Source organism: Gracilinanus agilis, chromosome 1 (assembly GCF_016433145.1).
Source record: "Gracilinanus agilis isolate LMUSP501 chromosome 1, AgileGrace, whole genome shotgun sequence".
In the NCBI taxonomy this organism is placed as follows: Eukaryota; Metazoa; Chordata; class Mammalia; order Didelphimorphia; family Didelphidae; genus Gracilinanus; species Gracilinanus agilis.
In genome coordinates, this window is record NC_058130.1 from 883,812 (window position 1) to 907,746 (window position 23,935).

The window sequence follows — 23,935 nt, forward strand, 5'->3', positions numbered from 1 at the left end:
GACTGGTTTGGGTGGAGCCTGCGCTAGCGCAACACGTTCCATAGCCCCTCCCACTAGAGGGCGTCTAGCGCCGGCGCTCATTCTCCAGGCCCCGCCCTGTACTCTATCTCCACGCGGCGGAGGGGCGGAGCCGGGCCCTCCCGGGGACGGGCGCATGCGTGTCACGATGACGCAGCTGACGTGCGCGCCCGCGCAGGGCCGAGAGCGGAAGTGCCGGTCGACTGACGGGGCCGGGGAGTGGGCGGCGGCGGCGGATCGGGGCAGGTTGGGGTCGCGGCGATGGCGTCGTTCGTGTCGGCGCCGCTGAAGAAGGCGGCCGAGGTGGACGTGGCGCGGCCGCTAACCAAGTTCATCCAACAGACATACCCAGCGGGCAGCGAGGACGCGGCGCAGTTCGGCAAGGCTGCTGAGGAGCTGAGCCGCCTGCGCAAGGCCGCGCTGGGCCGCCCGCTGGACCGTCACGACGCGGCGCTGGACACGTTGCTGCGGTGAGCGCGAAGTGGGGAAGTTGAGGAAGGGGTCACGAGGGAGGGGATTCTGGGGGCCAGGACCTGCGGGGGGTCGCGCCTTTCTGTGGGAGAGGAGCCCCACCCTAAGTGCCTTTTGGGCCGCGGCCTAGAAGGCCGGGCCTGACCTGGGTCAGATGAGCCCAGGTGCATTGGGGTGGAGGGAGAGGTTCTTAAGACGGAGCGGCCCAGCAGGAATCCCGCAGGGGTGACCCTATTACGCGCGTCCCCACGACGAGGCTCCCTTGACCGGGCTCTCACCTATCCACAGGGATAGTTGGAGCATCTGCTAGAATGACCTCGGGCCAGCATTCACGCCTTGTACCCCTGAGACTGGCCCAGGGAGTGAAAACAGGCCTAGAGGCTCCTCCTGCCCTGATTTTTCTTGGCCTGACCTCTGCTCTTGGAGCTCGAGCTTTCTGGGCCTGTCTGCCCGGGGCCACCCACTGCCTGAGACTGCACAGAGGCCAGAGGTCCCCGTGGGCCTGCTCCCTTGGGCTCCCACCCTTGCTTAGCCAGCCCTGGCCAGAGCTCGGAGCCTCCCTGCCCTCTGTTGGTGATTTCACACCTTCTTGTCTTGTGGAGCCTGGCTGTCAAGAGCTGAGCTGGGAAAGTCGCCAAGCTCTTCTCTTCTTTGTGGGGCAGCGCCCACACCTGGAGGGAGAGTTCTGGGGAGGGTTGGGACAAGAGCAGAACAGAGAGAGGGCAGGAACTGCTGCCAGGATCTGTGTCTGAGGGGGCACCTGCCCCTGGTGATGTGTGGAGGCAGCGGTGCCACTGCAGGCCTCAGGCTCTCTCTGTGAGACTGACTGCCCGCCCAGCAGCGCCCTCCTGTCCTGGCTCTCTGGGCTTGTTGACATCCTGCTTCCCATCTTTTCTTGCTGTCCTGGCAGTCACAATGAGCAGATATGTAGCATCCCGGGAGGGAACTGAGGTCCGCATCAGGGAAGGAAGGGAATCGGGCCACCCTTCCTCCTTGTGGCCTCCCTGTCCTTCTGTCTTTCTCCTGCTCTCTGGCCACCTGCCCCACTTGACCCTGAGTTTCCATCAGCCACCTCGGCTTTCCAGGCGATGCTCCCAGAGGAGGCCAGCTGTGTAGTGCTCGAGGGCTGGTGACAATCTCAGGTTTCTCCAGAGTTTCCAGGGATCTCTTCATTGCCCAGGTAGATGGCCTTTTCTTAATCTTCTCTGCAGTAACGAACACTCTTGACCCCACCTTGTCCTCTGGAGATTCTCTCTAGAACCTCGTCTGCCTCAGCAGCCACAGCTCCTCATCTCAGGGTCCCGCTAAAGGAATCAGTGTTTGTATCCTTGGAAAATGCCCTGGACTCTGAGGACCAGCGGCCTTTTTCGCCATCTTGGAGCGGAAATCTTCCCTCAAAGGCAGGGACTGCCTGGCTTGTCTCTACCAGTGCTTAGCCAGGCATCTCACAGGTAGCATCCACTTTGTCTTTCATTCCTCTCTGGGTTTTCCATTCTCTCCTTTCCCTCCATTTAAATATCTCCGAGCTGGTGATTCCCAGGTCTGTACGATCAGCCCCAGACTCTCTCCTGCCCTCCAGGCTCACTTCACCAGCTGCCTCTCAGACATTTTCATCTCATACTCAGCATGTCTTCCCACTCACTCCTCTTTTGAATCTCCTTGTTGCTGCCATCTCTGTGGTCATTTGGGTCTACAGTCTTGGTGGAACTCACTTCCCCCATGTGTCAGATCAGTTGCCACTGACCTTACCTTCACAACATGCCTTGAGTCTGTCCTCTTCCAATCGCGTGGTGACTAGCCTAGTTCAGGGTCTCCTCATGTCTTGCCTAGTCTCCTTGCCCAGGTAAGCTGGGTGGCACCATAGATAGGGTGCAGGACCCGGAGTCAGGAAGATTCATCTTAGAGTTCAAATCCAGCATTTACTAGCTGGGTGATCCTGGCCAAGTCATTTCACTGACTTTGCCTCAGTTTTTTCATCCGTAAAGTAAGTTGGAGAAGAAAATGGCAAATTCTTCCAGGGTCTTTGCCAAGAAAACCCTAAATGGCATTGAAGAGTTGGACGGGAGCGAAAGATAACTCCACAACTTGCTTATCTCCAGGCTCTCTTCTCTCCGGTCTTCACTCCCTGGTTTATGGCAAAGGTCTGCTCCACAGCTACCTTCTCCAGTGAGGCCTTTCCTGATTCCCCACCCCCCTCCCCCATCATCTTGTACTTGGTATTTATTTTGCGAATAGAAATATTGGGAACATTTCGTCCTCAGTGGAGAATCCTCTTATTTTGATCTCTTGTGATCTGTAATATTGCAGATATTCGAGGTATGCGTATTCTTGCTTATTGCTTCGACTCTGTCCAAAACCTTTTTCACATTTTAAATTTGAATGATTTCTTTTCCCCAGATTAAAAAACCCCCAAACCTGTGATCTTATCAGTGTAGGTAGTGAAGAGAAGGGCTGGATGCGAGAGGTGCAAGATTTGGCGACTTGACTTTGTGGGTGAGGACGAAGGAGGAGTGCAAGCTAGTGCTGAGCTTCTGGATCTGGGAGGCTGATGGCGGTCCCTTCAGAAATGGGGACGTTTGAAGGGAGAGAGAAGACGAGGACCCCTGAGGGTGTGATGCCTACAGAGATCCGCAGTGGGGACGGTTCATTAGGCGGGTGGTGGTGTGGGCCTGAAGCTCAGGGGAGTCATCTGCATGGAGGTGATCGTGCAATTCCTAGGGGCCAAGGGAGGAGAGAAGACGAGCCAGATATGGAGAACCGCTTGGCTTTGGGATCGTGACGGATCTCCCCTTGGCCCCAAACCACTCAAGCTTGTAGTCTCTATAAATGAACTCTTTGGGGTGGAGGAGAACGGAAGGACTAATTTTTGCCTCTTTACAAGGTCTGTAAGCATTGTGGGAAATTGCAGAGCTTTAGTGAGTGCCTTTCTGCTGCCCCTGAATCGAAGGCTTTTCTGTCTGTCGTGACTGATTGTGGTCTGTGGCTACGAGGCGCTGTGAACAGGACAGTCAGCAAAGACTCATGATGGAGTGTTGCTCCCAGGATTCTGAGAGTGAAGTGCCCAGTGGGTGTGGATGACCTTTGAACCCAAGCCAAACTCTAGAGAATCTGAGCAAAGAATAGCATTCAGGAATGCCTGAGGCATTGCCCCAGGCCTCTCTCGGGCATCCTTGGGATGTCTTGGGAAACCAAAGGCTCTCTGCAATTCCGAGTGGCGCTTCCTTGGAGGCTGGGCCGAGAGTAGGGCCAAGACAGTGAGGGATGGAGCCGCCTTCAAGGGAACCGAGAGCCCAGGGTGAATTCACTGCTGAGGAGCTAATTGACTTTGGGTTGGAAATGATGGGCAGCGGCTTACTGTCGTGGTTACTCATTTTGGTTTTGCTTTTTAGGTATTATGATCAGATTTGTTCCATTGAACCTAAATTTCCATTTTCTGAAAACCAGGTAAATGTTTATTTTCATTTCTTTCAATCCAGGGCACGTGAGATAGATTTGCTTGTGCTTTGGGGATGGAGAGCTGGAATGGGGGGGGGGGGGCGCAGAACTGACAGTTAGTGAGAGGGAGCCATCACTGGAGAAGCTTGCGAGTTCACCCTCTTTGGGAGCCCCCTTTCTCGTGGAAGCCACATTGCCTAGAAATCACCTGTTAGAGGCAGACGGTAAAGTCTGGGGCTGCATTTGTATCCCTTTTGTCTCGCCGGCTTTCCTTAGCCCATTGAGAATCAAAGAGCATGATTTGCACGGAGCTCGGACCTCCCCTAAAAGCACTTTGGCCAGCCTTCTCCTGTGCACTTTCTTACTTTAGAAGATCGGTAGCCTGCTGCCATTGCGACTCAGTGCTTCTCCAAGAGCGTCTCGGCTGTTGAGCATGTTAATGCCCTTTTAGTCCTGTGTTTGGGGGCTTGAGCCCAGCTTGTCTGCACAGCCGTATGTGAACGTGACTTCTTGCTGAGTGGCGTGTGAGAGGCTCCCTTCGATCTGGTGGGCGTCTTCGTGTTTTTCTGTGTGCAGTTTGGGGCCCGGCCCGTCTAATCGGAGCGGGTTCTGGCTCCTTCCCTCCCGACCGCTCAGGGGCTGCGTTTCTGTTCTTCCCAATACAGATCTGCCTGACCTTTTCCTGGAAGGACGCTTTTGACAAAGGATCGCTTTTCGGAGGGTCTGTAAAGCTGGGTAGGTAATTTGTGTGAAAATCCACGCCGGGAAATTTGGTGGCCAGCCTTTATTTTTCGCTTCTGTTACTTCGTAGACAGGCTAGTAGTGGGAAATCCCTTGTCAGGTGGGGTTCAGCCTCTCCATCTCTTCCTTAGTAGATCTCAGAACTCAAGGAGTCCCGTGTGACTTGGGTAATGAGCTTCAGAGGTGAGGCTTGTATCTAGATTGAGCTCCTAATGACTCTGGCTGTGTCTCATGCTCACTTCATGTCTGCTCCGTCTCGTCCTGCCTCCCTTTCTTTGGGCTACTGCCCAGATTGCATGCTGCCGGGGACTTTGCTCTCTGGTGTGCTTTGAATCCTCTCTCCCTTCCTGGTGCTGCCTGGGGCTTTTCCATTGGTCCATTCTAGCAGCACTTAGCTGGCTGTTGTGGGGCAAAGCTAACCAAGAGGGAGGGGAAATGTGTCCAGTAGTCACCCTTCTTCAGAATTCCAGCTCCACCCTCCCCCCCCCCCCCCCCCGGCCCGAAGATTCTTGTCTCATAGGCCCGTCTAGTTTTACTTTTATTTTCCAGCATCCCCCTCCCTCTTCCCCCACTGAGACTTGTCTCTCGTGACAAAGAATTCATAAGAGAAAGGAGCAAAGTTTTGCCAGATTACCTCCCACCTAGCTGAACCCGAAAGGGTCCATGTTAGCCTGCACCCTCGGTCCTCAGGCTCTGCCGAGAAGGAGCAAGATGGGTGTTCCCGACTCCTCCTGGGCCACGCCTGCCCATTCTGACTAGCCTTTGCAATCCCAAGTCTTTGGTTTCCGTTTCGGACTGTGTTGTGGGGAGGGAGCTGGACCTCCCTTCAGGTCCTTTTCTGCCTCCTTCTGGCCACGAGCCCTCAGGGGGTGAGGCCTTTGGCACTGCCCTTCACTGCCAGTGGGCGTTCCTTCCCTTGGGAATCCCAATGAGGTCCCCAGACTGGCCGTTCCCTCACCTCGCTCAGGTGTATGAGGCTGTTTTCCTAAGGATGCTCCCCCGGATCATTGCCGTTATAGTTTCTTATTGCTGGGGTTATCGGGATGGACTGCAGGCTGGTTAGTCAGCTCCCGGCCTTTGGAGGACCCCATCTGGCTGTGATTTCCGTCCTTCCCTTTCGCTCTCATTCCTGCTTGGACCTTTCCTCTCCCCGCTTTGCCCTGCAACCCCCAGGTCCCTCCTTTATACTAGTTTGGGCCACGCCTTCCCCATCCCTCTTGGCCCTCTCTTTCCCTGGCCGCCTCTGGCACTCAGCCCCGAATTTGGGAGTATTCTGCCTTAGACAGCGAGAGAACATTTAGTAACATGGCCATCTGCTATCAGACATTCACTCATACTGGCCGAGCTCCAGGGGGCTGGCCTCAGGGGCAGGGACATGGGCGGCATCGAGCCCCGTTTCTCACTGGAGCCCCAGACCCTCTTGGAACTCTCTTGAAGTCTTTGCAGGTGCAGAGGGGGCTCCGACCTGCATTGGGAGAGGGAGTTGTCCTCCCTGGGGATTCTCCCTACCAGTGGAGTCACAGACATCTGGTCCCCGTGTGTGTGTGTGTGTGTGTGTGTGTGTGTGTGTGTGTGTGTGTGAGAGAGAGAGAGAGAGAGAGAGAGAGAGAGTGAGTGAGTGTGAGTGTGTGAGTGTGAGTGTGTGAGTGTGAGTGTGAGTGTGAGTGTGAGAGTGTGAGTGTATGCCAGGGACAGTGAGCTCCGTAGTAGAGAGATCCTTGGTGTCATTCTTTTTTGGGCCTGAGGGTCTCAGACTTTACCCTTGATTCCCAGCACAGTGTTCTAGACTGACAAGGAACCCTGATGCTGCCATCCAGTGTTTCTGGACTGCTTTGGCTGTCCAGATGCTTGGACTGTTGTCTGCCTCCCCCGCCCCCGCCCGCCTCCTCAACTTCGGCTTCTCCCTTCGCTTGCTGCCTTCTCTGGGAGCCTTCCCCCTGCAGTCCCATCGCTCGCTACACAGGCCTTCTTCTTCTCTGACCTCGCTTTTTCCTCCTTTGTGTGTATCTGTCTGGGCTGGAGGGTGGGGCGGGAGGACGGCGTCTTCTTGGCTTAGCACGGTGCCTGGTGCATCGCCGAGCACTTGGTGAGACTCATGGCTGATTGGTTTGCTAACCCCGATTCCAGTTTGGGTCCTTGGCAGGCTGGATAGGGAGCCTGGCTGGGCCATAGAAAGCTGACTTCCCGGGTCCAGCAGCAGGTCCCTTGGGCGCCTCGTTGGAGACTTCCTGCTGAGATGCCCTCTTGCTTCCGACGTTTCGGCCCTCTCGGGGTGCAGCTGCCAGTTCCCTGCCTCGGTGAACACCACGAGAGGCTAACTAAAATGGAGGGAGCCGTTGTCCTTGGAGAGTGCCACGGGGTGAATTTATCCTTCTGTTGTTGCTTTTCTAAACAGCCCTGGCAAGTTTAGGATATGAGAAGACGTGTGTGTTATTCAACTGTGCGGCATTGGCCAGCCAGATTGCCGCCGACCAGAACCTGGAGAACGACGAAGGCCTGAAAGCCGCTGCTAAACATTATCAGGTATGCGGTTGCTTGCATGGCCTCGCAGGGATTCGTGGGTTTCTCTGAACTTCCTGTGGCTTCCTTTCACCAGACTTCTCTAAACCGACTTGGGTTTGGCATGCCTTTGGGGAGGAGGCCAGGGGGCTGGAGGGGCATCGGAATCCGCCCAGTGCAGTTAGTCCTCCCTGAAGAAGAGGCTGCTTGTGCTATCCCGGATGAGTGGCCAGCCAGTGTTTCATTTGGAGACCTTTGGTGAGGGGATCTCCCAGGCAGCCCATCCTGCTGCCCGTCAGCCTGGATCATCTGGGCTGAGGCCCCAGACAGCGGCCCAGTGCTGCCAAGTGCACGTACAGGACTTCTGGGGAAGCAGCATGGCTCTTCCCTTTCTTTTTTAATTTAGGTTTTTAGAGGTCCCTCTCCCTCCCCACTCAAAGAAAAACCAGCCAACGCTTCGTGACAGATAGTGGGGCCCACTGCTGTGTGCTTAGGCCATTCAGTCATCACTGCTCAGCTCTTGGGCCATGGTGGGCCTTTTTAGGCTGCCAGTTGTTTCCCTGGTTCTGCTCATTCTGCATCACTTGGGACAGATGTTCCCGGCTTCTCTGGCCCTGTCCCTTCGTCATTTCTTACATTTGATTCCATTGCTGTGGCTCGAATGTTCAGCTGAGGGGCAGAGACACCCCCTCCCCACCCCCAACCCCACCCCCCAATCGCCACTACAAAAAGCCACTGGGTAGAAGGGGATTCTTTGCGGATTTGCTTGGTGTCCTTCAGAGCTGAGGAGATCTTGTAGTGGTACTCCTCAGGCATGGGGTAGGGCGACTTTTGGGGGCAGTTCCCCATTTTCAGTGTTGCCTCGTGCTGAAATGAAAGCCCTTTCCTGTTCTTTCTCCTCCTCCTCCCTGGAGCCTTAATCTTGGCCACTGTGGCCTTTGCTCATTGGAAGCCCTCCTCTGTGCCTGATCCCGCCTACCTCCCAATCTCAGATTCTTTCTGTCTTGCTCTAGTGGAACCTGGCTCCCTTGATAAGACTGCGGGTTCCCAACTCTGTTCCCGTTGGGCCCTGGGCCCCTTTGGGAAAGGAGGAGAAAATTGGTTGGATGTTCTCCTGGCCACTTCCCTCCCAAGCCTCTCCTCTAGTGAGGTTCTCTGCATCTCTCCAGATGCTCTGATCTCGGTTCTTGTCACAAGCAAAAAACCATACTGGAAGCAAGACCTTTGGCTCTGGCATTGACTGTTCCCACTCTGGGCATCACTGGGCCTCATGACAAGTGAGAACAAAACAGAGAGCAGCTGAGGGAGTGCCCTGCCTGCAGCAGGGAGGCCTCTTCCGTCCCTCCTCCAGGACCCTCAGCCTGGCACAGTGTGATGCTGCTACTTGGACTTCACACCCATGCAGACATGTCTGTATGTGTTTCTCTGGATTCCTCCATCTCCTTCCTCTGCTGGGGTTTTTTCTTGCTCTTCGCTGCTTCAAAGCATGCAGGGTCTGTAGGCCCTTTGTGCCTCAGTTCTGCCCTGCTCACTTAGGCTGCTTTCCAGCTCTGCCCCTTCTTGGTCGGCTGGGGCAGTTGGCTGAATGTGACTTAGTGTCCAGGAGTGCCACCCTTTTTTTCTGGAAATCGTGTCCTGTTCACCTCCTTTAAGCTGTCGGGCGATCGGCTCTCGGACTTTCACTTCTGTGGCCATTTCTTTGTGTGGGGTGGACTTTGCATCACAGAGAGTCGATGCATCAGTTTCTCCCAATTGGCCACAGCCTTTTAGCCCAGCTACTCCTTGGGCTCATTGGCAGCTTCTGCGCGATCGCGAGCAGTCGGCCATTTTTACAATTCTGAGCTGTAAGGGGCCTCTTTACAGATGAAAAATGGAATCTCTGGGAAATAGCTATTATTTTCTCAGTCACGGAGGGCCAAGGTGGACTGGGAGAATTTCTCCTTTCTCGGGGAGCTTGGTCCTGGGGCAAATCTTCTTTAAGACCCTGAGCCTTCTAACCATCTCTACAAAGTGGCATCCTCTAGCTAAAGCTTCACTTTTCCTCAGTACCAGCCCCAGCGTTAGTCCTGTCCTGAAGAGATGCCTGGTGTCCTGGAGCCTGGCTTTGGCTCAGCTGCTTACTCTCCCTGTGGGGATGTTCTCTGGCCTCAGAGCCGTCTGCTGTGCTGGGTACAGGAGGACAGGCCCAACTCACTGTGGGTGACAGAGCATGAGTGTGTGCACGTGTACACATCTGATAAACAGTGCAGCTGCATCCCATGGGGGCAGAAATGAAGTGCACCAGGCTTGGGACCAAGAATGACTCCAAGGGGAGCTGGGATGGCGGGGGAGGTTCCCAGGGAGGCCAGATCATGAAGGCCTTGCCAGGGCACTCACAGGAGCCTGGGTTCTCTCTGAGAGGCCCTAGCAAGCCTCTGGAGTTGACCAATTGGGACAGGGAATCCCACTGTCTGAGGGAATGGCTTTGGCAGTGGGTGGGATGGACAGGTCAGGCAGGAGGCCAGTGTGGTCATCTTGGAGAGAGGTGCTTAGGTCCTGTCCCGAGGAGGTAGTTTGGCAAGTATGGCAGGAGTGTTACGATTAAAAATGATAAAGACTGAGATAATAAGAGAAATTAGTAGTTTAATTAAAGCCATGGCCATGATGGTAAAATATATATGACCGCGCCTATCTTTTATAATTAACGCCGGAGCCCATCTTCTAGCCAGTCCTCAGGAAGGTCAAGGGCCTCCTCTAGGCCCTCCCCCTGAATTTAAACTCCCCCTGAGTGGGGACCTTCGACGTTCTCAGGCCCTAAGACCCATTGGAATCATGGGTAATGTAGTCTCAAAGCTCCCACGTGTCCACGAACACTACTTTTAAATGGCACCTCCCCAATTCAAAACAACAGGAGGGAGTCAGCAGAGGTGGCGAGATCTGCTCAGTGTGTGGGTGAGGGGATGTGAAGAACCCACAGCAGCACTAACGTCTTGTTATTTTTAAAATTGATGAAGGCTGATATGAGGAAAAATAATATTTTAATTACCATAGCCATGTTGGTAAATATATATGTAAGACCACACACCTGATAAAAGCTATTTCAAAAATACCGCCAGTTCCTATCTCCTTCCATCTTGTCTGCCTCGTACCAGAGAGAGCGTCTCAAGGCCCACCTCCAAATTTAAGCTGTGCTGTACGTTGGAGATGTTACCACATCCAAAACCGGAAACCCATTGGATCACGGAAAATGTAGTCTCAAAGTCCCCCACATGTCCACAGGAAGTTTGTCAAATCTTTTAAATGGAACCCCCAGAAATTCTAAATAATACATTGCCCCCCTGAGATCCGGTGAAAAAGACTGGTCTTTTTCGGTGGATCAATTGGGGATAAAAGAAAAGACGATAAAAACTAGCCACATTGACAAAAAGCCAATTTGGGGCAGCCCCCTATTGGCATAAGAGTGTACATTCAAAAAACAAATTCATTCAGCTCTCCATAGTTCAAATCAACTGCACCCCAAAGTTCAAATTTGGATCTTCATAATCCAGTGAAGGCTGTTCAGGCATATTCATGGTGTGGGGAGATGGCACAATCCTTATATTGAAATTACTCTCAAAGAATTTAAACTTTACAGTATAGATTGTAAAACATACATTTCCTTCTGAGAATTATACATTATCTCCCTGAGATTACTCCTAAAGGAGTTAAAAATTAACTTGCATTATAGATTATAATTCAGACATTATGATTATAAAAACTTAACACACACTCCCCTGAGGAAAATTCCAAATAATACATTTCTCCCCTGAAGAAGGTACCTCAGGTCAGCTAAGGATGCATAGCTGAGTCACGGGGTTGTATGAAATCAATTGGCAAAAGAAATAATTTTTAAAAAGAATAAAATTCAAATAAAGAAGAAAAAAATTAACTTGTGAATGAAATGTAAAATGTGCAAAAAATGTAAGGAAAAATAAACTTATAACAGGCCTTTGAATCAAGGCCCAATTAAAGGGATTTAAGCAGTTTGCAAATACCCATTCAGGGCCAGGACTACAGAAAATTGCCATTCTCTATAAGAGGAAAAACAGGACTCAGTTATGTGAACAAGGGAAATGTCTTTTCATGGTCCGATAGCCAATATAAGGTGCTTTACTGGCAGTATAGTTCGAAGAGTCCTATGACTTAACATATGTTAAGCGTTGCAACTTCGAGGCATAAAATGAGTTCAAGTCCTCCAATGTTGGCATGGGAGTTCCTAACTCCATGGTCTGCATGGCCTTTTGCTCCTTGGCACTTTTGCAGATTCTTAGTCTCCATGATCTCGTGGCTCTTTTTAGCACTTCTCCTGGAATCAGACAGAGGGACATTAAATCACAGTCCCATAATATTTACCAATAATTGGCAGGTTACCATAGTCTCAGGCTTTTCAGGTATGCATTGATATTATAGCAAATATATATTTGCATTCAGCTTATATCACTGTAAAATCAAAAAAAGGATAAATAATGATTATGTGTGTATTTCCAGTACAAGATGAGAAAAAAGGAAAAAATCAGTTGCTCTAATTAAAAAATTTAAAAGGAAAGGCAATAAGGAAATTAAAAATATATTCAGGGAAAAAAATACAATGCTCTCAAGGATTAAAAAAATGGGAAAAGAACAAATATTGCATTGCACATGTAGGGAAGAAAAATAAAAGAATGTTTTGAAAATTAAAAAAAATATATATATATATAGCTTAGAACTAGTGAAGGGTTTTCCACCCAAAAATGAGATTCATTTCCTGTTAAGCCTTTGCATGAACCGTGAGTGTAAGTGGGTTTTACAAAATAACAGATTCACAATGCACATTCAAATAAAGTACTATAATTTCTAATAACACATTTTAAAACAATAATAAGTAACCCATTATTATAATCACTTGCTATGATGTTTAAAAAAAATCGTATACTTGTTAACAAATTCAAACCTTGGCTAAGATATTTTCTCCACAAACTCTGTTACTGTCTCTATAGCAATTGTGGGGCAGAGCCTAAAAAAAATTCTGATTCAAAAAAAAATCCTTCTGGGTCTAAATTATCTTTAAGAATTCTAGACTCTTCTGATAAAAGCAGGCTAAAACATAGAGACTAACATCATGCATACAGAAGAAGCTCTTCTGGATTCCTGTTTAAAAAATATACATATATGACAACAATTCTTCACAATAAAATATATCCTTTAAGACAACAATTCTTTAAAATAAATACATAAAAACCTTATCATTTATACAAAAGAGACTAGGATCTAAAGTAAAATTTTAAAACCTCTTATAAAATTGCAATTTAAATCCTCAAGGCATCAAAATCTCCAAGGTTGTAATTATCAAGATAGAATAAAAACTTAAGCCATGTGCTCCTATAGGTTAGATGGCAAATCCAGTATACATAAGGCTATTTACACCTTTAAAATGTGTAAGAGGTTCATAAATGGTACATATAACAGCATTGTTTTGATAGAGTAAAAAATGGAACCTTAAATTAGGACATATAATATGAATGCCAGATAACAAGCTATACAGTCAAAAAAACCTCTTTTACCAATTCTAATAGATTTTTCATTATTTGGGAGTTACAATAAAATCATAAATAGAATCTACCAGCCAAAAACTTCATTAGCTTAAAATGATTCAGTGCAACAGGAAATTCAACAAAAAAGGACAATAAATTTCCAAAACCAATCAGCAAAATACAGTAAGATACAGAGTTTTTAAAACAAATTAAAGTCATTCAGTTCTGAGGTTTTAAAATCCACCTCTGGTCCGATTCAAGGACCTTATAACCAGTCTCTCCTCTGAGCTTAAGGGATATATAGTTCAAAGTCCTGAGCAGGTATGGGTTTCAGTTTAATAATCCCCTTAGTTTCAGTTTAATAATCGCAAGAAAGTTTGAAATAGGCCATGCGGCCCGATTGAAGAGTAAACACTAGCTGAGCTGGGGAAAAGCTTAGGTCAGTTTTTAGAAAACCCAAGTGGAGAGATTGTGGGTGGGGGTGCCTAGGTCAGGGCAAAAGTAGATTAAAAGCATCTTTCAGGTTAAAAGTCAGTACCAAGAGGCGGGGGAGGCGGGGCATACTTCCCAAATCTGAAGTGGCAGTCAGCAGTCTATGGGGTCGGCATGAGGAGACAGTTGGGGGAGGGTAGGCAGCCACAGAAGCAGTCTCTGGAGCAGTGGCAGTGTTCGAGTGCTTGGGATTCTCAGGAAAAGCAGAAGCGGCCACAAGTCAGGAACAGCAGAGCAGTCCAGCGAGGCAGGAACGATTAGCAAAAATCAAGACCAGGGGGGCACCTGGGTAGCTCAGTGGAGTGAGAGCCAGTCCTAGAGACGGGAGGTCCTAGGTTCAAATCCGGCCTCAGACACTTCCCAGCTGTGTGACCCTGGGCAAGTCACTTAACCCCCATCGCCTACCCTTACCACTCTTCCACCTATAAGTCAATACACAGAAGTTAAGGGTTTAAAATTAAAAAAAAAAAAAAAATCAAGACCAGGCCCCAGGCACTGGGCAAAGGTATTAGAAGCCCAGCAGCATGTAAAGCCATCATCCCTTTTCCCTGAAAAGCAGATTCAAGGCTGGGGAGAATAGGGAGAGGAGCAAGAGTGGAAAAAGAGCAGGTCTGAGGCTCCCAGAAGGATTCTAAATGCTCTTGGTAGGCTATCTGAAAAATTGAGAGTTACTATCCCTTCGTGGACGCCAAACTGTTATTTTAAAAATTGATGAAGGCTGATATTATGAGGAAAAATAATATTTTAATTACCATGGCCATGTTGGTAAAATATATATAAGACCATGTGCCTGATAAAAGCTATTTCAAAAGTACCGCCAGTCCCTATCTCCTTCCATCTTGTCTGCCTTGTACCAGAGAGAGCGTCTCAAGGCCCACCTCCAAATTTAAGCTTTGCTATACATTGGAGACGTCACCACATCCAAAACCGGGAACCCATTGGATCATAGAAAATGTAGTCTCTTAAGTCCCCCACATGTCCATAGGAAGTTTGTCAAATACTTTTAAATGGAACCCCCAGAAATTCTAAATAACACAGTCTTGACCCTGGGAGATTTGGAAGGGCACTGATGGCTCTAACAGCAATGAGGAAACTTGGGGAGAAAGGGGGCTCCCCCATTTTGGCTCTGTTGAGCCAGTTGTCAGTGTGGTTGCAGGACGGAAGCCAGGAGAGGCTCTAGTAGTGGCTGTGGATTGGGGGCAGTTAGTCGAGAGAGCCCACTTAAACTCATGGGAGCTGAGGGGGGCCCCCTGTGCCAGCAAGAGAGAGAAGAGATGGGAGTAGGGTCAGCAAGAAGCTCAGGGGTGGGATCCAGAGGAAGTCCAGCAAGGGAGACTGGCGAAGGAATGGCTGGGCAGGTACAGGGATCCCAAGAGAGGAGGACAACACGGGAAGGGGGCTTTCACCATCCTGGAGCTCCTCCTGGGAAGATGTCATGGCAGCCTGGGCAGGGGACCCTCCTGGCCCTCGCTTTGTGTCAGTCCCAGGCAGTCCAGAGGCTGCCGAGGGATGAGGCCAAGACCCTCTGATTTACTGAGGAAAAGCGCTGGTCATGGGGAGAAGATAGTTCTGGCTGGGATTGAACTGAGGCCGAAGGGTAAAGTGAAACCGCCTGACTCACAGGAAGCCAGACAACCTTCTGCTCAGGCCAGTGTTCTGCTGAATCTGCTTATTGATTCGAATGAGCAGTGACATCTTGCCTCAGTCCCCCAGGCAGCCCTCCAGTGAACCTCCCTCTTCCCAGGCCTGGCCTGGGGAGCCTGGGTTTCCAGTGAGGTCTCAGTCCAGCCAGTTCCTGTGCCCCTGAGGCCTATGGTCTCTCTTTATTTCTCAGAGACATTTCTTAACCCAGAGGAGCCTGTGGCCTGGTGCCAGGGCTCAGTCCGTTATTCCATCTCCATTTGGGAGTTTCTGTAATTCTGGGACAGATTCTGGTTGTCAAAAGGTTGTCCATTAGATTGGGAATTGCCATCCTCTCTATGGGGATGGGACGCCTGGGCCCATCGGAAGTGAGAATGCCCTGGCCCTGCCCTTTTGGGGGCAGCTGTGGGCTAGCTGAATAGAACCGTCTTTGGCCTGTCTTCGGCCTTCCTGTCTGCCTTGTCCTACCCGTGGCTGCATTTTTCTTGCTGGCATTAGTAGCAGCGCCCTCCCCTCTGTTCTCACTCTTGCTCCTGTCGCGAGACCCCTTCCCTTTTCAGGCTCTGTGTCTCCCTTGGTGCCACTCTCGTGCTTGCGCAGGGGGGGCAGCTTGGCCCTCCTGTGGCCTGGCCATTTTTAGTGTTCTGTAAAGAAGTTCAGGGGCTTCATCCTGGGAATGGCGTCCGGCCTCTCTCACACCTCATGGCAGCGTTTGGCTTTTTGAGAACTCCTCCACGGAACACGTCCACGTGCCTCTGAAATGCCTCCTTTTTCTTTGGCAGTTTGCCAGCGGCGCCTTTCTGCACATCAAAGAGACCGTCTTGTCCGCATTGAACCGAGAACCTACCTCGGACATAGCTCCGGACACCACCGGGGCGCTGAGCCTCATCATGCTGGCCCAGGCCCAGGAAGTGTTCTTTCTCAAAGCCACAAGAGGTGAGTGCGAGATCTGGTGGTGGCCAGGTCAGGGTCCTGGGGACTGTGCTGTCTGCCCGCCGGCCTCTGCCGGACACGCAGCGGGCACGCGCTGGCAGAAGCGGGAGGGGCCCTGCCTTTCAGGACCTCTCGGGCCAGTCAGCAGAGACACGGTGGGTTTTGGCTCAGAGGAGGTCCGCCTCCATAGGAGGGAGCGCTCGGGCTGAGCCATGGGGGATGCCAGGGATTCTGAGGGGAGACAGCCTGGGCGCTGGGCACGGGCTTGTACGAGGAGATCACAGTTGCTCAGATGGCATGGAGAGGGCGTGAAGGGAATCGCATGAGGCAGACCTTCGTCTGGGGGCTCTCGTCCCCTCGGGAATGGGGCTTAGTGGGTGGTCAGGCAGGGAGGAGGGGAGAGATTGGCTGTTAGCCGTGGAAAGGCCTCGGGTTCGAACTGAGTGTCTGAAGGTTGGCACAGTGGCAGGGTAGGGAGGCCGGGCCTAGGTCACCAGAGGCCATGCAGTGAGGGTGGGGTCAGTCCAGGCCGTCGGCCAAATGAGCGAGTTGGGTTCGGGCCAAGGGTGAGGTCTGTTTGGAACTCCTGGTTGGGCGCCATCTCTGGGTGGAGATGCTCCAGGGAGAGGGAGCTGGAAGCGTGATGTCAACCCCCGGAGTCCCCAGAAGCATGGGGAGGGCAGCTGGAGGGCCGCCGCCTTCCTTGATTTTAGCCTTCTGTAAGGGACGTTTCCCTGCTGGCATTTGGAGGAGATGAGAAGGGCTCAAACCTGGGTGGGTGCCCGACTCGCTTCAAGGGCTGCCAGAGGTGGCATAAATAAGGGGGAGCGACCTTGGGAGGAGGTGGGCTCCCTGTCTGCAGGGATCATGGGATGCTTCCCACATTGGGGACAGGCCAGAGGGGGAGGGAGGCAGATGAGCCTGGGGCACCGAAGCCCATGTGGATCCTAGCTGGAGAAAGCAGGGTCATGGTTGCCCAGGCCAGGCTGGAGGACGCCGGCACCTTGGGGAATGGGTCTGGCCCTCGGGCCCTTGCTAACATTCAAGGGGCTTGGTTGGGGGGGCAGGAGGGAATTGGGTGCAGCCTTTGGAAGTGGCTGATGGATCCAGAATGCTCTGATGGCTCCGTGTTTCCAGACTGGGCCCCGGATCCCTTCCCCTGGGGTTGGGGAGGAACACGTATGCAGGGAGTGCCAGGGCTCTCCCCTGTCCTGGGAAGGTCGTGCCCTCGAGCGAGATCCTGCCCGGCGACCTTGGCCTCGGCTCCTCCCGATGGGCACGTCTGGCAGAGGGCGGGCAGGGTTGGAGATGGACTCAGGCCGTGATGCTGCCGGCTCATTGTAGGGCCTCCCTCGCCCAGGCTTGGCCCTTAGACTTGGTCAGCTCTGCCACAGGCTCCCTTCACAGCCCTTGTGAGACAGACTCAGGACTGCCCTGGGGGTGAGTGGCCACTCTCGTTCCCTGGAGTGAATGACTGACCTTATTGCTGAGTTTTCTCATTCCATGGAAGCCTCATAACAACCTGGGGAAACTGAGGCAGAGAGGTCCGACAAGTTGTGTAGCTTGTGAGATCGGAAGCAGGACTGGAGCTCAGGCCTTCCTTGTTTGGACTTGGGCCTCTTCCTCTCTCCACTCTACCAAATAGTGTCTGAGGATGTCACAAACCAGTGAAAGCTCGCCCTGGGCCCCTTCCCTCTCCTTCTGTCTCAGTGTCAGCTTCAGGAAAGTAAAGTGGTCAGGGCCAGGCAGGGAGTATGAAGTGACTCGCCCAGGGTCACCCAGCTAGGAAGTGTCTGAGGCCCCATTTATACCCAGGACCTCCCCTCTTCAGGGCTGGCTCTTTACCCGCTGTGCCGCCTGGCTGCCCCGGGGCTACATTTCCAATGGCACATTCTTGATATAGTTGGTGGGCATTGATGCTCTCGATGAGGGCTCAAGCCCACGATAGAGCCCGTGTCTCCGAAGGGCCTTGGAATCGACTCTGGAATCTCGCCGGAAGTCTGGTGCCCTCTCGCAGCGGGCGAGCGGTGCCAGTCATGAGAGGGTGGAGGGGAACAGGCCGCCCCGAGCCCGAGGGACATCACCACGCTGAGGAGCCACAGAAGCCTGGAGACATGCTGAAGCCAGAGCGCGCCTGTGGGGGCCCCTTTGCGTTCTGATGGCCCCTCGTGGCCTCTTTCTTTCAGATAAGATGAAAGATGGGATCATCGCCAAGCTGGCCAACCAGGCCGCCGACTACTATGGGGACGCCTGCAAGCAGTGCCAGTACAAGGACACCCTCCCCAAGGTGAGTCTCGGGGGGCTCTGCAGGCCTCCCGTCGCCCCAGACACAGACTGGGACGGTGCCCTGGGTGGGGGGTCCCATCTGGCTTTGTGCGGGGCGGCGAGTTTGACCGACTCAGAGCTGGCGTTCTTAGTGCAGCTGCTGGGTAGACGCCCAAGTCCTTGGACTCTTCCCTGACCCCCTCCTCCCCTCCCGGATCTCACTGTCTTGTCACATCGGTGTTTCCCTGACACCCCCCTCCCTGGGGGAGCCCCGGCCTCCTTGTGGCATGTCTGAAGAAGTGGACCGAACCGAAGCATGGCGCAGCTTTGGAGAACCGGAGATGTGTGACTAGACTGTGCCGGACCTTGAGGCTGTTGGACTGTTGGGGTCCAGAACCGGGGCCCTCGTGTTTCCAAAGATCGCCAGAGGCCGGGAAGCCTGCCTTTAGCCCCAGGAGTCGGGTTAGATGTGGGGCAGGGGACGGAAAGAGCCGCAGTTGTCGAGAGATCGCTGAAAGGGGAGCGAGAACGGCCCCCACTCCAAGGGGGAGTCCTGCTCCGGGCCGACCGCTGGGGGCCTCTCCCTCCGGGGCTACGTGCGGCCAGAGAGGCAGGTGCCCCTTGGGTCAGGGCCCAGACCGGCTGTGGTGGGGCCAGGACACATCCACCGGGGGGATCCAGGGAGCCAGAAGGGCCCCCACGTGGGGCGCACCCAGCCTCACCTCACCCTTTGGCTTCGGGGAATGGGTGCGTGTGGAGACGAGCTCCTGGAGAGAATTCTCCCCCCCTTATTGGGAAACGGAGTCATTGCTGTGCGTGTGTGTCTACATGGCTGTGCCTGTGTTTGTGCCACTCTGTGCACAGGCTGGCACACGCACAGTGCACAGGGCAGTGAGGCAGGTCACAGTGGCCCAGGCAGCAGGGGGGCATGAAGCCTCCGCTCCGGGGGGGTGAGGCCGGGGGCGCCGCCTCCCTTTCTGCCCGTAGCCCAGCCTGGAGCTTCGTAAATGAAGGCTGACGAGTGCTTCAGCGGATGCTCTGGGTGCGGAAGCCGCGAGGGGTCGTCCGGGCCCGCTCTTGGCCGCTGTCGCGATGGCCGTCCCCTCCCCGTCCTCACTCCGTGCCGTCTCTGACGCCCGGACTCCCCCCTGGTCAGACTCTTTCTCTCCAGGAGGTGTTCCCGGTGCTGGCCGCGAAGCACTCGGTGATGCAGGCCCACGCGGAGTACCACCAGGCGGTGCTGGCCAAGCAGCAGAAGAAGTTTGGGGAGGAGATCGCCAGGCTGCAGGTGAGCCGGCGGAGGGGCCTCGGCCGGGCTCCTTCTTGGGGTCTTTCCCCCTTTCTGCCCATCGGGCCGTCTCTCGTGACACAGACCGGGCTGAGAAGCCGTCTGGCAGATCTTGGGAACGGGCCGGGCCGGGCGCCACGTACACGCTCTGCACCCGCAGGCCCTCCCCTTCGGTGTCCAGTCAGGGTTATCTTGTGTTTCTGATAGTCACCAGGCACCCCCGTGTTTCTCGGGTGACCCCGTGGCACGGCCGGTGCCCCTAATAGCCTGTGTTCAAGAAGGGCACCGTAGTAGCTCCAGAGGTTGTGTCCCTACCCGGGCCACCCGGGAAGTGCTGGGACCGGCCCCTGTGGTGGAGTCGAGGCAGGAGGGCTGAGGAGAGACTCGAGCAGGGAGGTGGCTTCAGACTAGAGCTGGCTCAGACCTTTAGGCCAAAGGGCAAGGCAGGGGGTGCCCCTGGGCCCTTTCTGCCCCAGCCTCACAGATGCCTCGGCGAGCCTGTTGTGGAGGGCAGCGAGGCAGGAGGTTCCTGAGGCCAGTTTCTGAGCCAGGTCACAGAAAAGCCTCTTTTCCAGAGCCTTTCCTTGTCTCCGAGTCCAGAGCAACAGGTCCAGGTCCAGGTCCATGTACTGACTTGGCCCTGCCTGGGCCCTGCTGGCATGGCCTTAGTGGGTGATCCCAAAGCCCGGATGGATGGACAGGCCTTTCTGGGCCCCTGCTGCAGGGTTAGAGCCCAGTCTGGCCTGGCCAGGCCGCCGTTATCTGGTCTCGGGCAATCTGTTTAGGCCACTGTGATCCTCTCCCCACGGGGTCTTTCCAGATGCACTCCAGACTCCCCCCGGGGTGGCCTCTCCTGCGAAGCCCCCTCTCCCTCGTCTTGGCCTTGTCCCGACTCCTCTGATGGGGATTGGGTGCCGCTGTGGCCTCGTACCCAGCTTGTCCTCTCCTGGCAGGCCGTGATCACAGGCCAGATCGGCAGGGTTTGAGGAGGAAGAGGGGTCGGGGAGCCCCCCCGCCCAGGCTGGGCAGCCTTCCAAGGTGCTCTTGTTGAGGACCTTGGAGAGCTGAGGGCCTGGTGAGGAGGGCCAGAAACTCCCTGGAGTCTCCGATTCTCCCGAATGTCTGACATGAGCAATGAGCTTCTGTCTGGCTTTTCCTTTTGGCCCCTCAGTTATCAGTCTGAAGAGTGTTGATGACATCGTTTCCAAACTCTTTGTGACTCCATTTGGGATTTTCTTGGCAAAGATAATGTTTACTCCAGCCCAGGAGACTGAGGTGAACACGGTGCAGTGACTTACCAAGGATCACACAGCTAGGAGGTGTCTGAGGCCAGATTTGAACTCAGGCCTTCCTGATCCCAGGCCTGTGGCCCCATCCTCTGCACCACTTATAGACTCTAAGGTGTCAGATGCAGCAGGCACAGGCTTTCCTGCTGGTGTTGGAGGCGGCTCCACTTCTCCCTCAGGAATGGAGGGGAAGGATGGGGCTGGGACTCCCTGCAATGCCCTTGAGGACAGTCCGCTTCCCCAGGTGGGAAAATGGCCAAGATCGGTGCCCCAAGAGGGGAAGGCGGTCATAGGGCGGCTGGTTTGCAGCCAGGCTGCCGAGTGTCTCTGTGACTCGATAGGTCTGGACACAGGAGGCCGGCCGGTGCTCTGGAGGCCTGAACAAGGCCTTTGGCCCTAGGAGTGGCAGGAAGGCAGCTGGACAGGTGGGCCTGGGAGTGTAGATACCAAGAGAGTCGGGCATAGGGGGAGGCCGGCCTGGGCAACGAGATTGGCCAGGCCAGGCGAGCAGTTCTTCAGTTTGGAGGGAGGTGGACCTGGGCCGGCCTTTGAGAACCCAGAGTCAGGGGCCTGCCCTGGTTCCCTTGGGCCCCTCGGGCACGCAGAGCCTCATGAGCGGGACCTCACCTCAGGGGTGGGGACAGAGCTGGCTTTTTCCTCATTTTAATCTCGTCCTTCACCAGGGCCCTTTCTGGTTTCTTTCTTTTCTTTCTTTTTTGGGGATTTGGTGACTTAGGAAACAGCCAGACATGCGCGTTTCTATTATATTGAAGACAAATCACTGATTCCTGTCAAATGTCAACAAGTTCCAAGACCAGGGGAAGCCCATCACCCCTTCCCTTAGTGACCCGGAGGCCGGGGGTTCGGGCCACGCGCTCGGGTGGGCCTGGGCCCCGAGGAGGGCCGTCGGTCGGCCAGCTTAACGTTGGCGTCTGCTTTACAGCACGCGGCCGAATTGATAAAGACCGTGGCGTCCAGGTACGACGAGTACGTCAACGTGAAGGACTTTGCGGACAAGATCAGTCGTGCCCTCGCGGCGGCCAAGAAGGACAACGACTTCATTTACCACGATCGGGTTCCGGACCTTAAAGACCTGGAGCCCATCGGCAAAGCCACCCTCGTGAAAGCTACCCCCGTCCATGGGCCTCTGAGCCAGAAATTCACGGGTGAGCCAAGCCTTCGGAAGGGCCTTTCTCCAGAGGCTTAGAGTGTGCTCTGGGCCCTCGAGAGAGAAGGTTCCCCCTTCAGTATCTTCTGAAACGGAAGTGGAGGCTACTCGGAGAGGCCTCCGCATTGTCAACAGGGAGCAGAGGAGGGAGGGAGAAGCATTCGCTTCAAGGGCTCCAGGAGGAACGTGGGAAGGGTCGTGTGAGGGAACAGCCGGGCTGTCGGCCCGGTTCTGAAGTGCAGGAGGGCCCTTCGCGTGCCCGCGCACATCCATGGGCACGCACCGGGCCTGGAGGGCAGGGGTCCGAGGCCTGGGCTCTCCAGAGCACCTACTTTGGGCTGGGGAGGGTGGAGGGAGTGATTGGGCGATTGGTGGATAGACGGATGGAGAGGTGGAGGGCTGGATGGATCACCGGCTTATGCTGCGGAGCTCGGCCTGCGGCTCTCTTCACATCCGTCACTATTGCCAGACATCCTTCCCCTGAGCTCCCCCGACTTCCAGATAACCCTCCCTCGGCATGACACGCCGCAGGAAGGAGATCAAGCCCAGCGTCTGGGCTGCTGATGGTTTTCCCTCAGCCTCTTCCTGGCATTACGTGGCTGCCCAAGATTCGGTTCCTGCCTGCTTTGCGAGGACAGGCAGTTAGTTTGGGGGGGAAGATGGCAGCAGCCCGTCTGGCTGACCATCCTGTCGAAATACTGCCTTCTGCTTACAGACCTGTTTGAGAAGATGGTCCCGGTGGCCGTGCAACATTCTTTGGCCTGCTCTAATCAGAGGAAAGCGGAGCTGGTGAACAGACTAATCGCCCAAATGAGAGAAGCCACCAACTTGGCCAATGGGTGAGTGCAGCTGAACTGCTGTGCCTGCCACACGGACTGCTCACTGTCCCCCTTCCTGCCCGAATCCCGTCAGGCCCGCCAGCTTCTTGCCTTCTTCACCTGGCCTGACAGAGCGGGCCCACGACCCATTCGTCGATCTGATCTCAGCCAGGCCCTCGTGCGGCTCCTCTGTGGCTGATTCACCCAGAGGGGCCGCTACCCACCTTTTCCCTTCGGGCCTCTGGGACCTATTCCTCTGCCCCCTCCACCGAGGGTCTGCCAGCTGCTTCGCTGGGGAGTGTCCCTGGCTCTGTCTCAGAGCCTCTCTGCATCTTCCCCGGTTCTCTCCCTCTTTTCCAGGCTGTCTAACCCTAAATTCGGTTCTTTCCTCATCTCTTGCTTCCTTTCTTGCTGCCACACGTGGGCGAGTGCCCTCCCTCCAGGCTGCCGTCCCCTCCGTGTACTGTAGATGGCCTCCTGGCCTTCAGTGACCCTTGTGATGCAGCTCCCTGCCGTCATCCTTCTTCCTCTCTGACAGCTGCTTCTCTCACTGCAGGGCCCTCCCTTGTCCCCGGGTGACTTCCTTGGCTTTTTGGGTTCCCACATCATCTTCCTGGGCTTCACCTCATGCCATTCTGGCTGCCACCGGTCCTTCCCATTTGGCCGTGCCATCATTTTTGTTTCTCTCCAGCCCATTCCTCGCCCAACATGCTCTCAAGTCCCTCAGGCTGGCACCCTGGCACTGGCTTTTCCACACAGTCCACTTGGCCAGCCGATCGCTACACGTGCCGCGTGGCCTTCCTTGCCTCCTTTCTCCATTCAGCCATCATCTGGACGAGTCCCAGGTCTCTTCCCTGCTCCCATGCCCAGGTCTCCTGCCTTCGCTCTGTGCAAATGGGCCAGCCCAGCTCTCGTGTGTGTTGGGCAGCAGTTTTAGCTTTCCCTGGGCTTGTGGGACCGCTAGAGGCTTCCCCATCTTCCTTCCTGTCCGGTGTTGTCGTCCGCGTCTGGGTAGACGTGTAGAAGGCTGGGCTGCGGAGGCTCGGCTGGCTTCCCAGGGTTCTCTCAGGATCCCCCAAAGGGCTTGTGGCAGATCGTAGGCGTGGACGATTTCCTCGGCGCGCTGTCGACGGCGCAGGTGCTGGAATGCCGCTCCCTTTCCTTTAGGGTCCTGGCGTCTCTCAATCTGCCCGCGGCCATCGAAGACATCTCCGGAGACACCGTTCCTCAGTCCATTCTGACCAAGTCCGCCTCGGTGATCAAGCAGGGAGGCATCCAGACGGTTGACCAGTTGATCCAAGAACTTCCTGAACTGCTGCAGAGAAATCGAGAAATCCTGGATGAGGTGAGTT

General features: G+C 54.2%; 1 protein-coding gene across 3 annotated transcripts in view; it reads left to right on the top strand.

Moving 5' to 3' along the window:
• The first annotated feature begins 238 nt into the window (after window positions 1-238).
• Window positions 239-23,935, top strand: part of LOC123231066 (programmed cell death 6 interacting protein) — a 31,080-nt gene continuing 7,383 nt past the window's right edge. The window contains exons 1-10 of one of the 3 annotated variants that reach the window (XM_044658328.1): window positions 239-488; window positions 3,879-3,933; window positions 4,590-4,659; window positions 7,061-7,188; window positions 15,608-15,761; window positions 17,945-18,045; window positions 19,195-19,311; window positions 21,541-21,763; window positions 22,481-22,604; window positions 23,751-23,928. In XM_044658328.1, coding sequence (XP_044514263.1) covers window positions 280-488; window positions 3,879-3,933; window positions 4,590-4,659; window positions 7,061-7,188; window positions 15,608-15,761; window positions 17,945-18,045; window positions 19,195-19,311; window positions 21,541-21,763; window positions 22,481-22,604; window positions 23,751-23,928 — 1,359 coding nt within the window. In that variant the 5' untranslated portion in view covers window positions 239-279. Of the gene's footprint in view, window positions 489-3,878; window positions 3,934-4,589; window positions 4,660-7,060; window positions 7,189-15,607; window positions 15,762-17,944; window positions 18,046-19,179; window positions 19,312-21,540; window positions 21,764-22,480; window positions 22,605-23,750; window positions 23,929-23,935 lie in introns of all 3 variants that reach the window. The other 2 variants (XM_044659013.1, XM_044657636.1) reach the window with 2 other exon arrangements.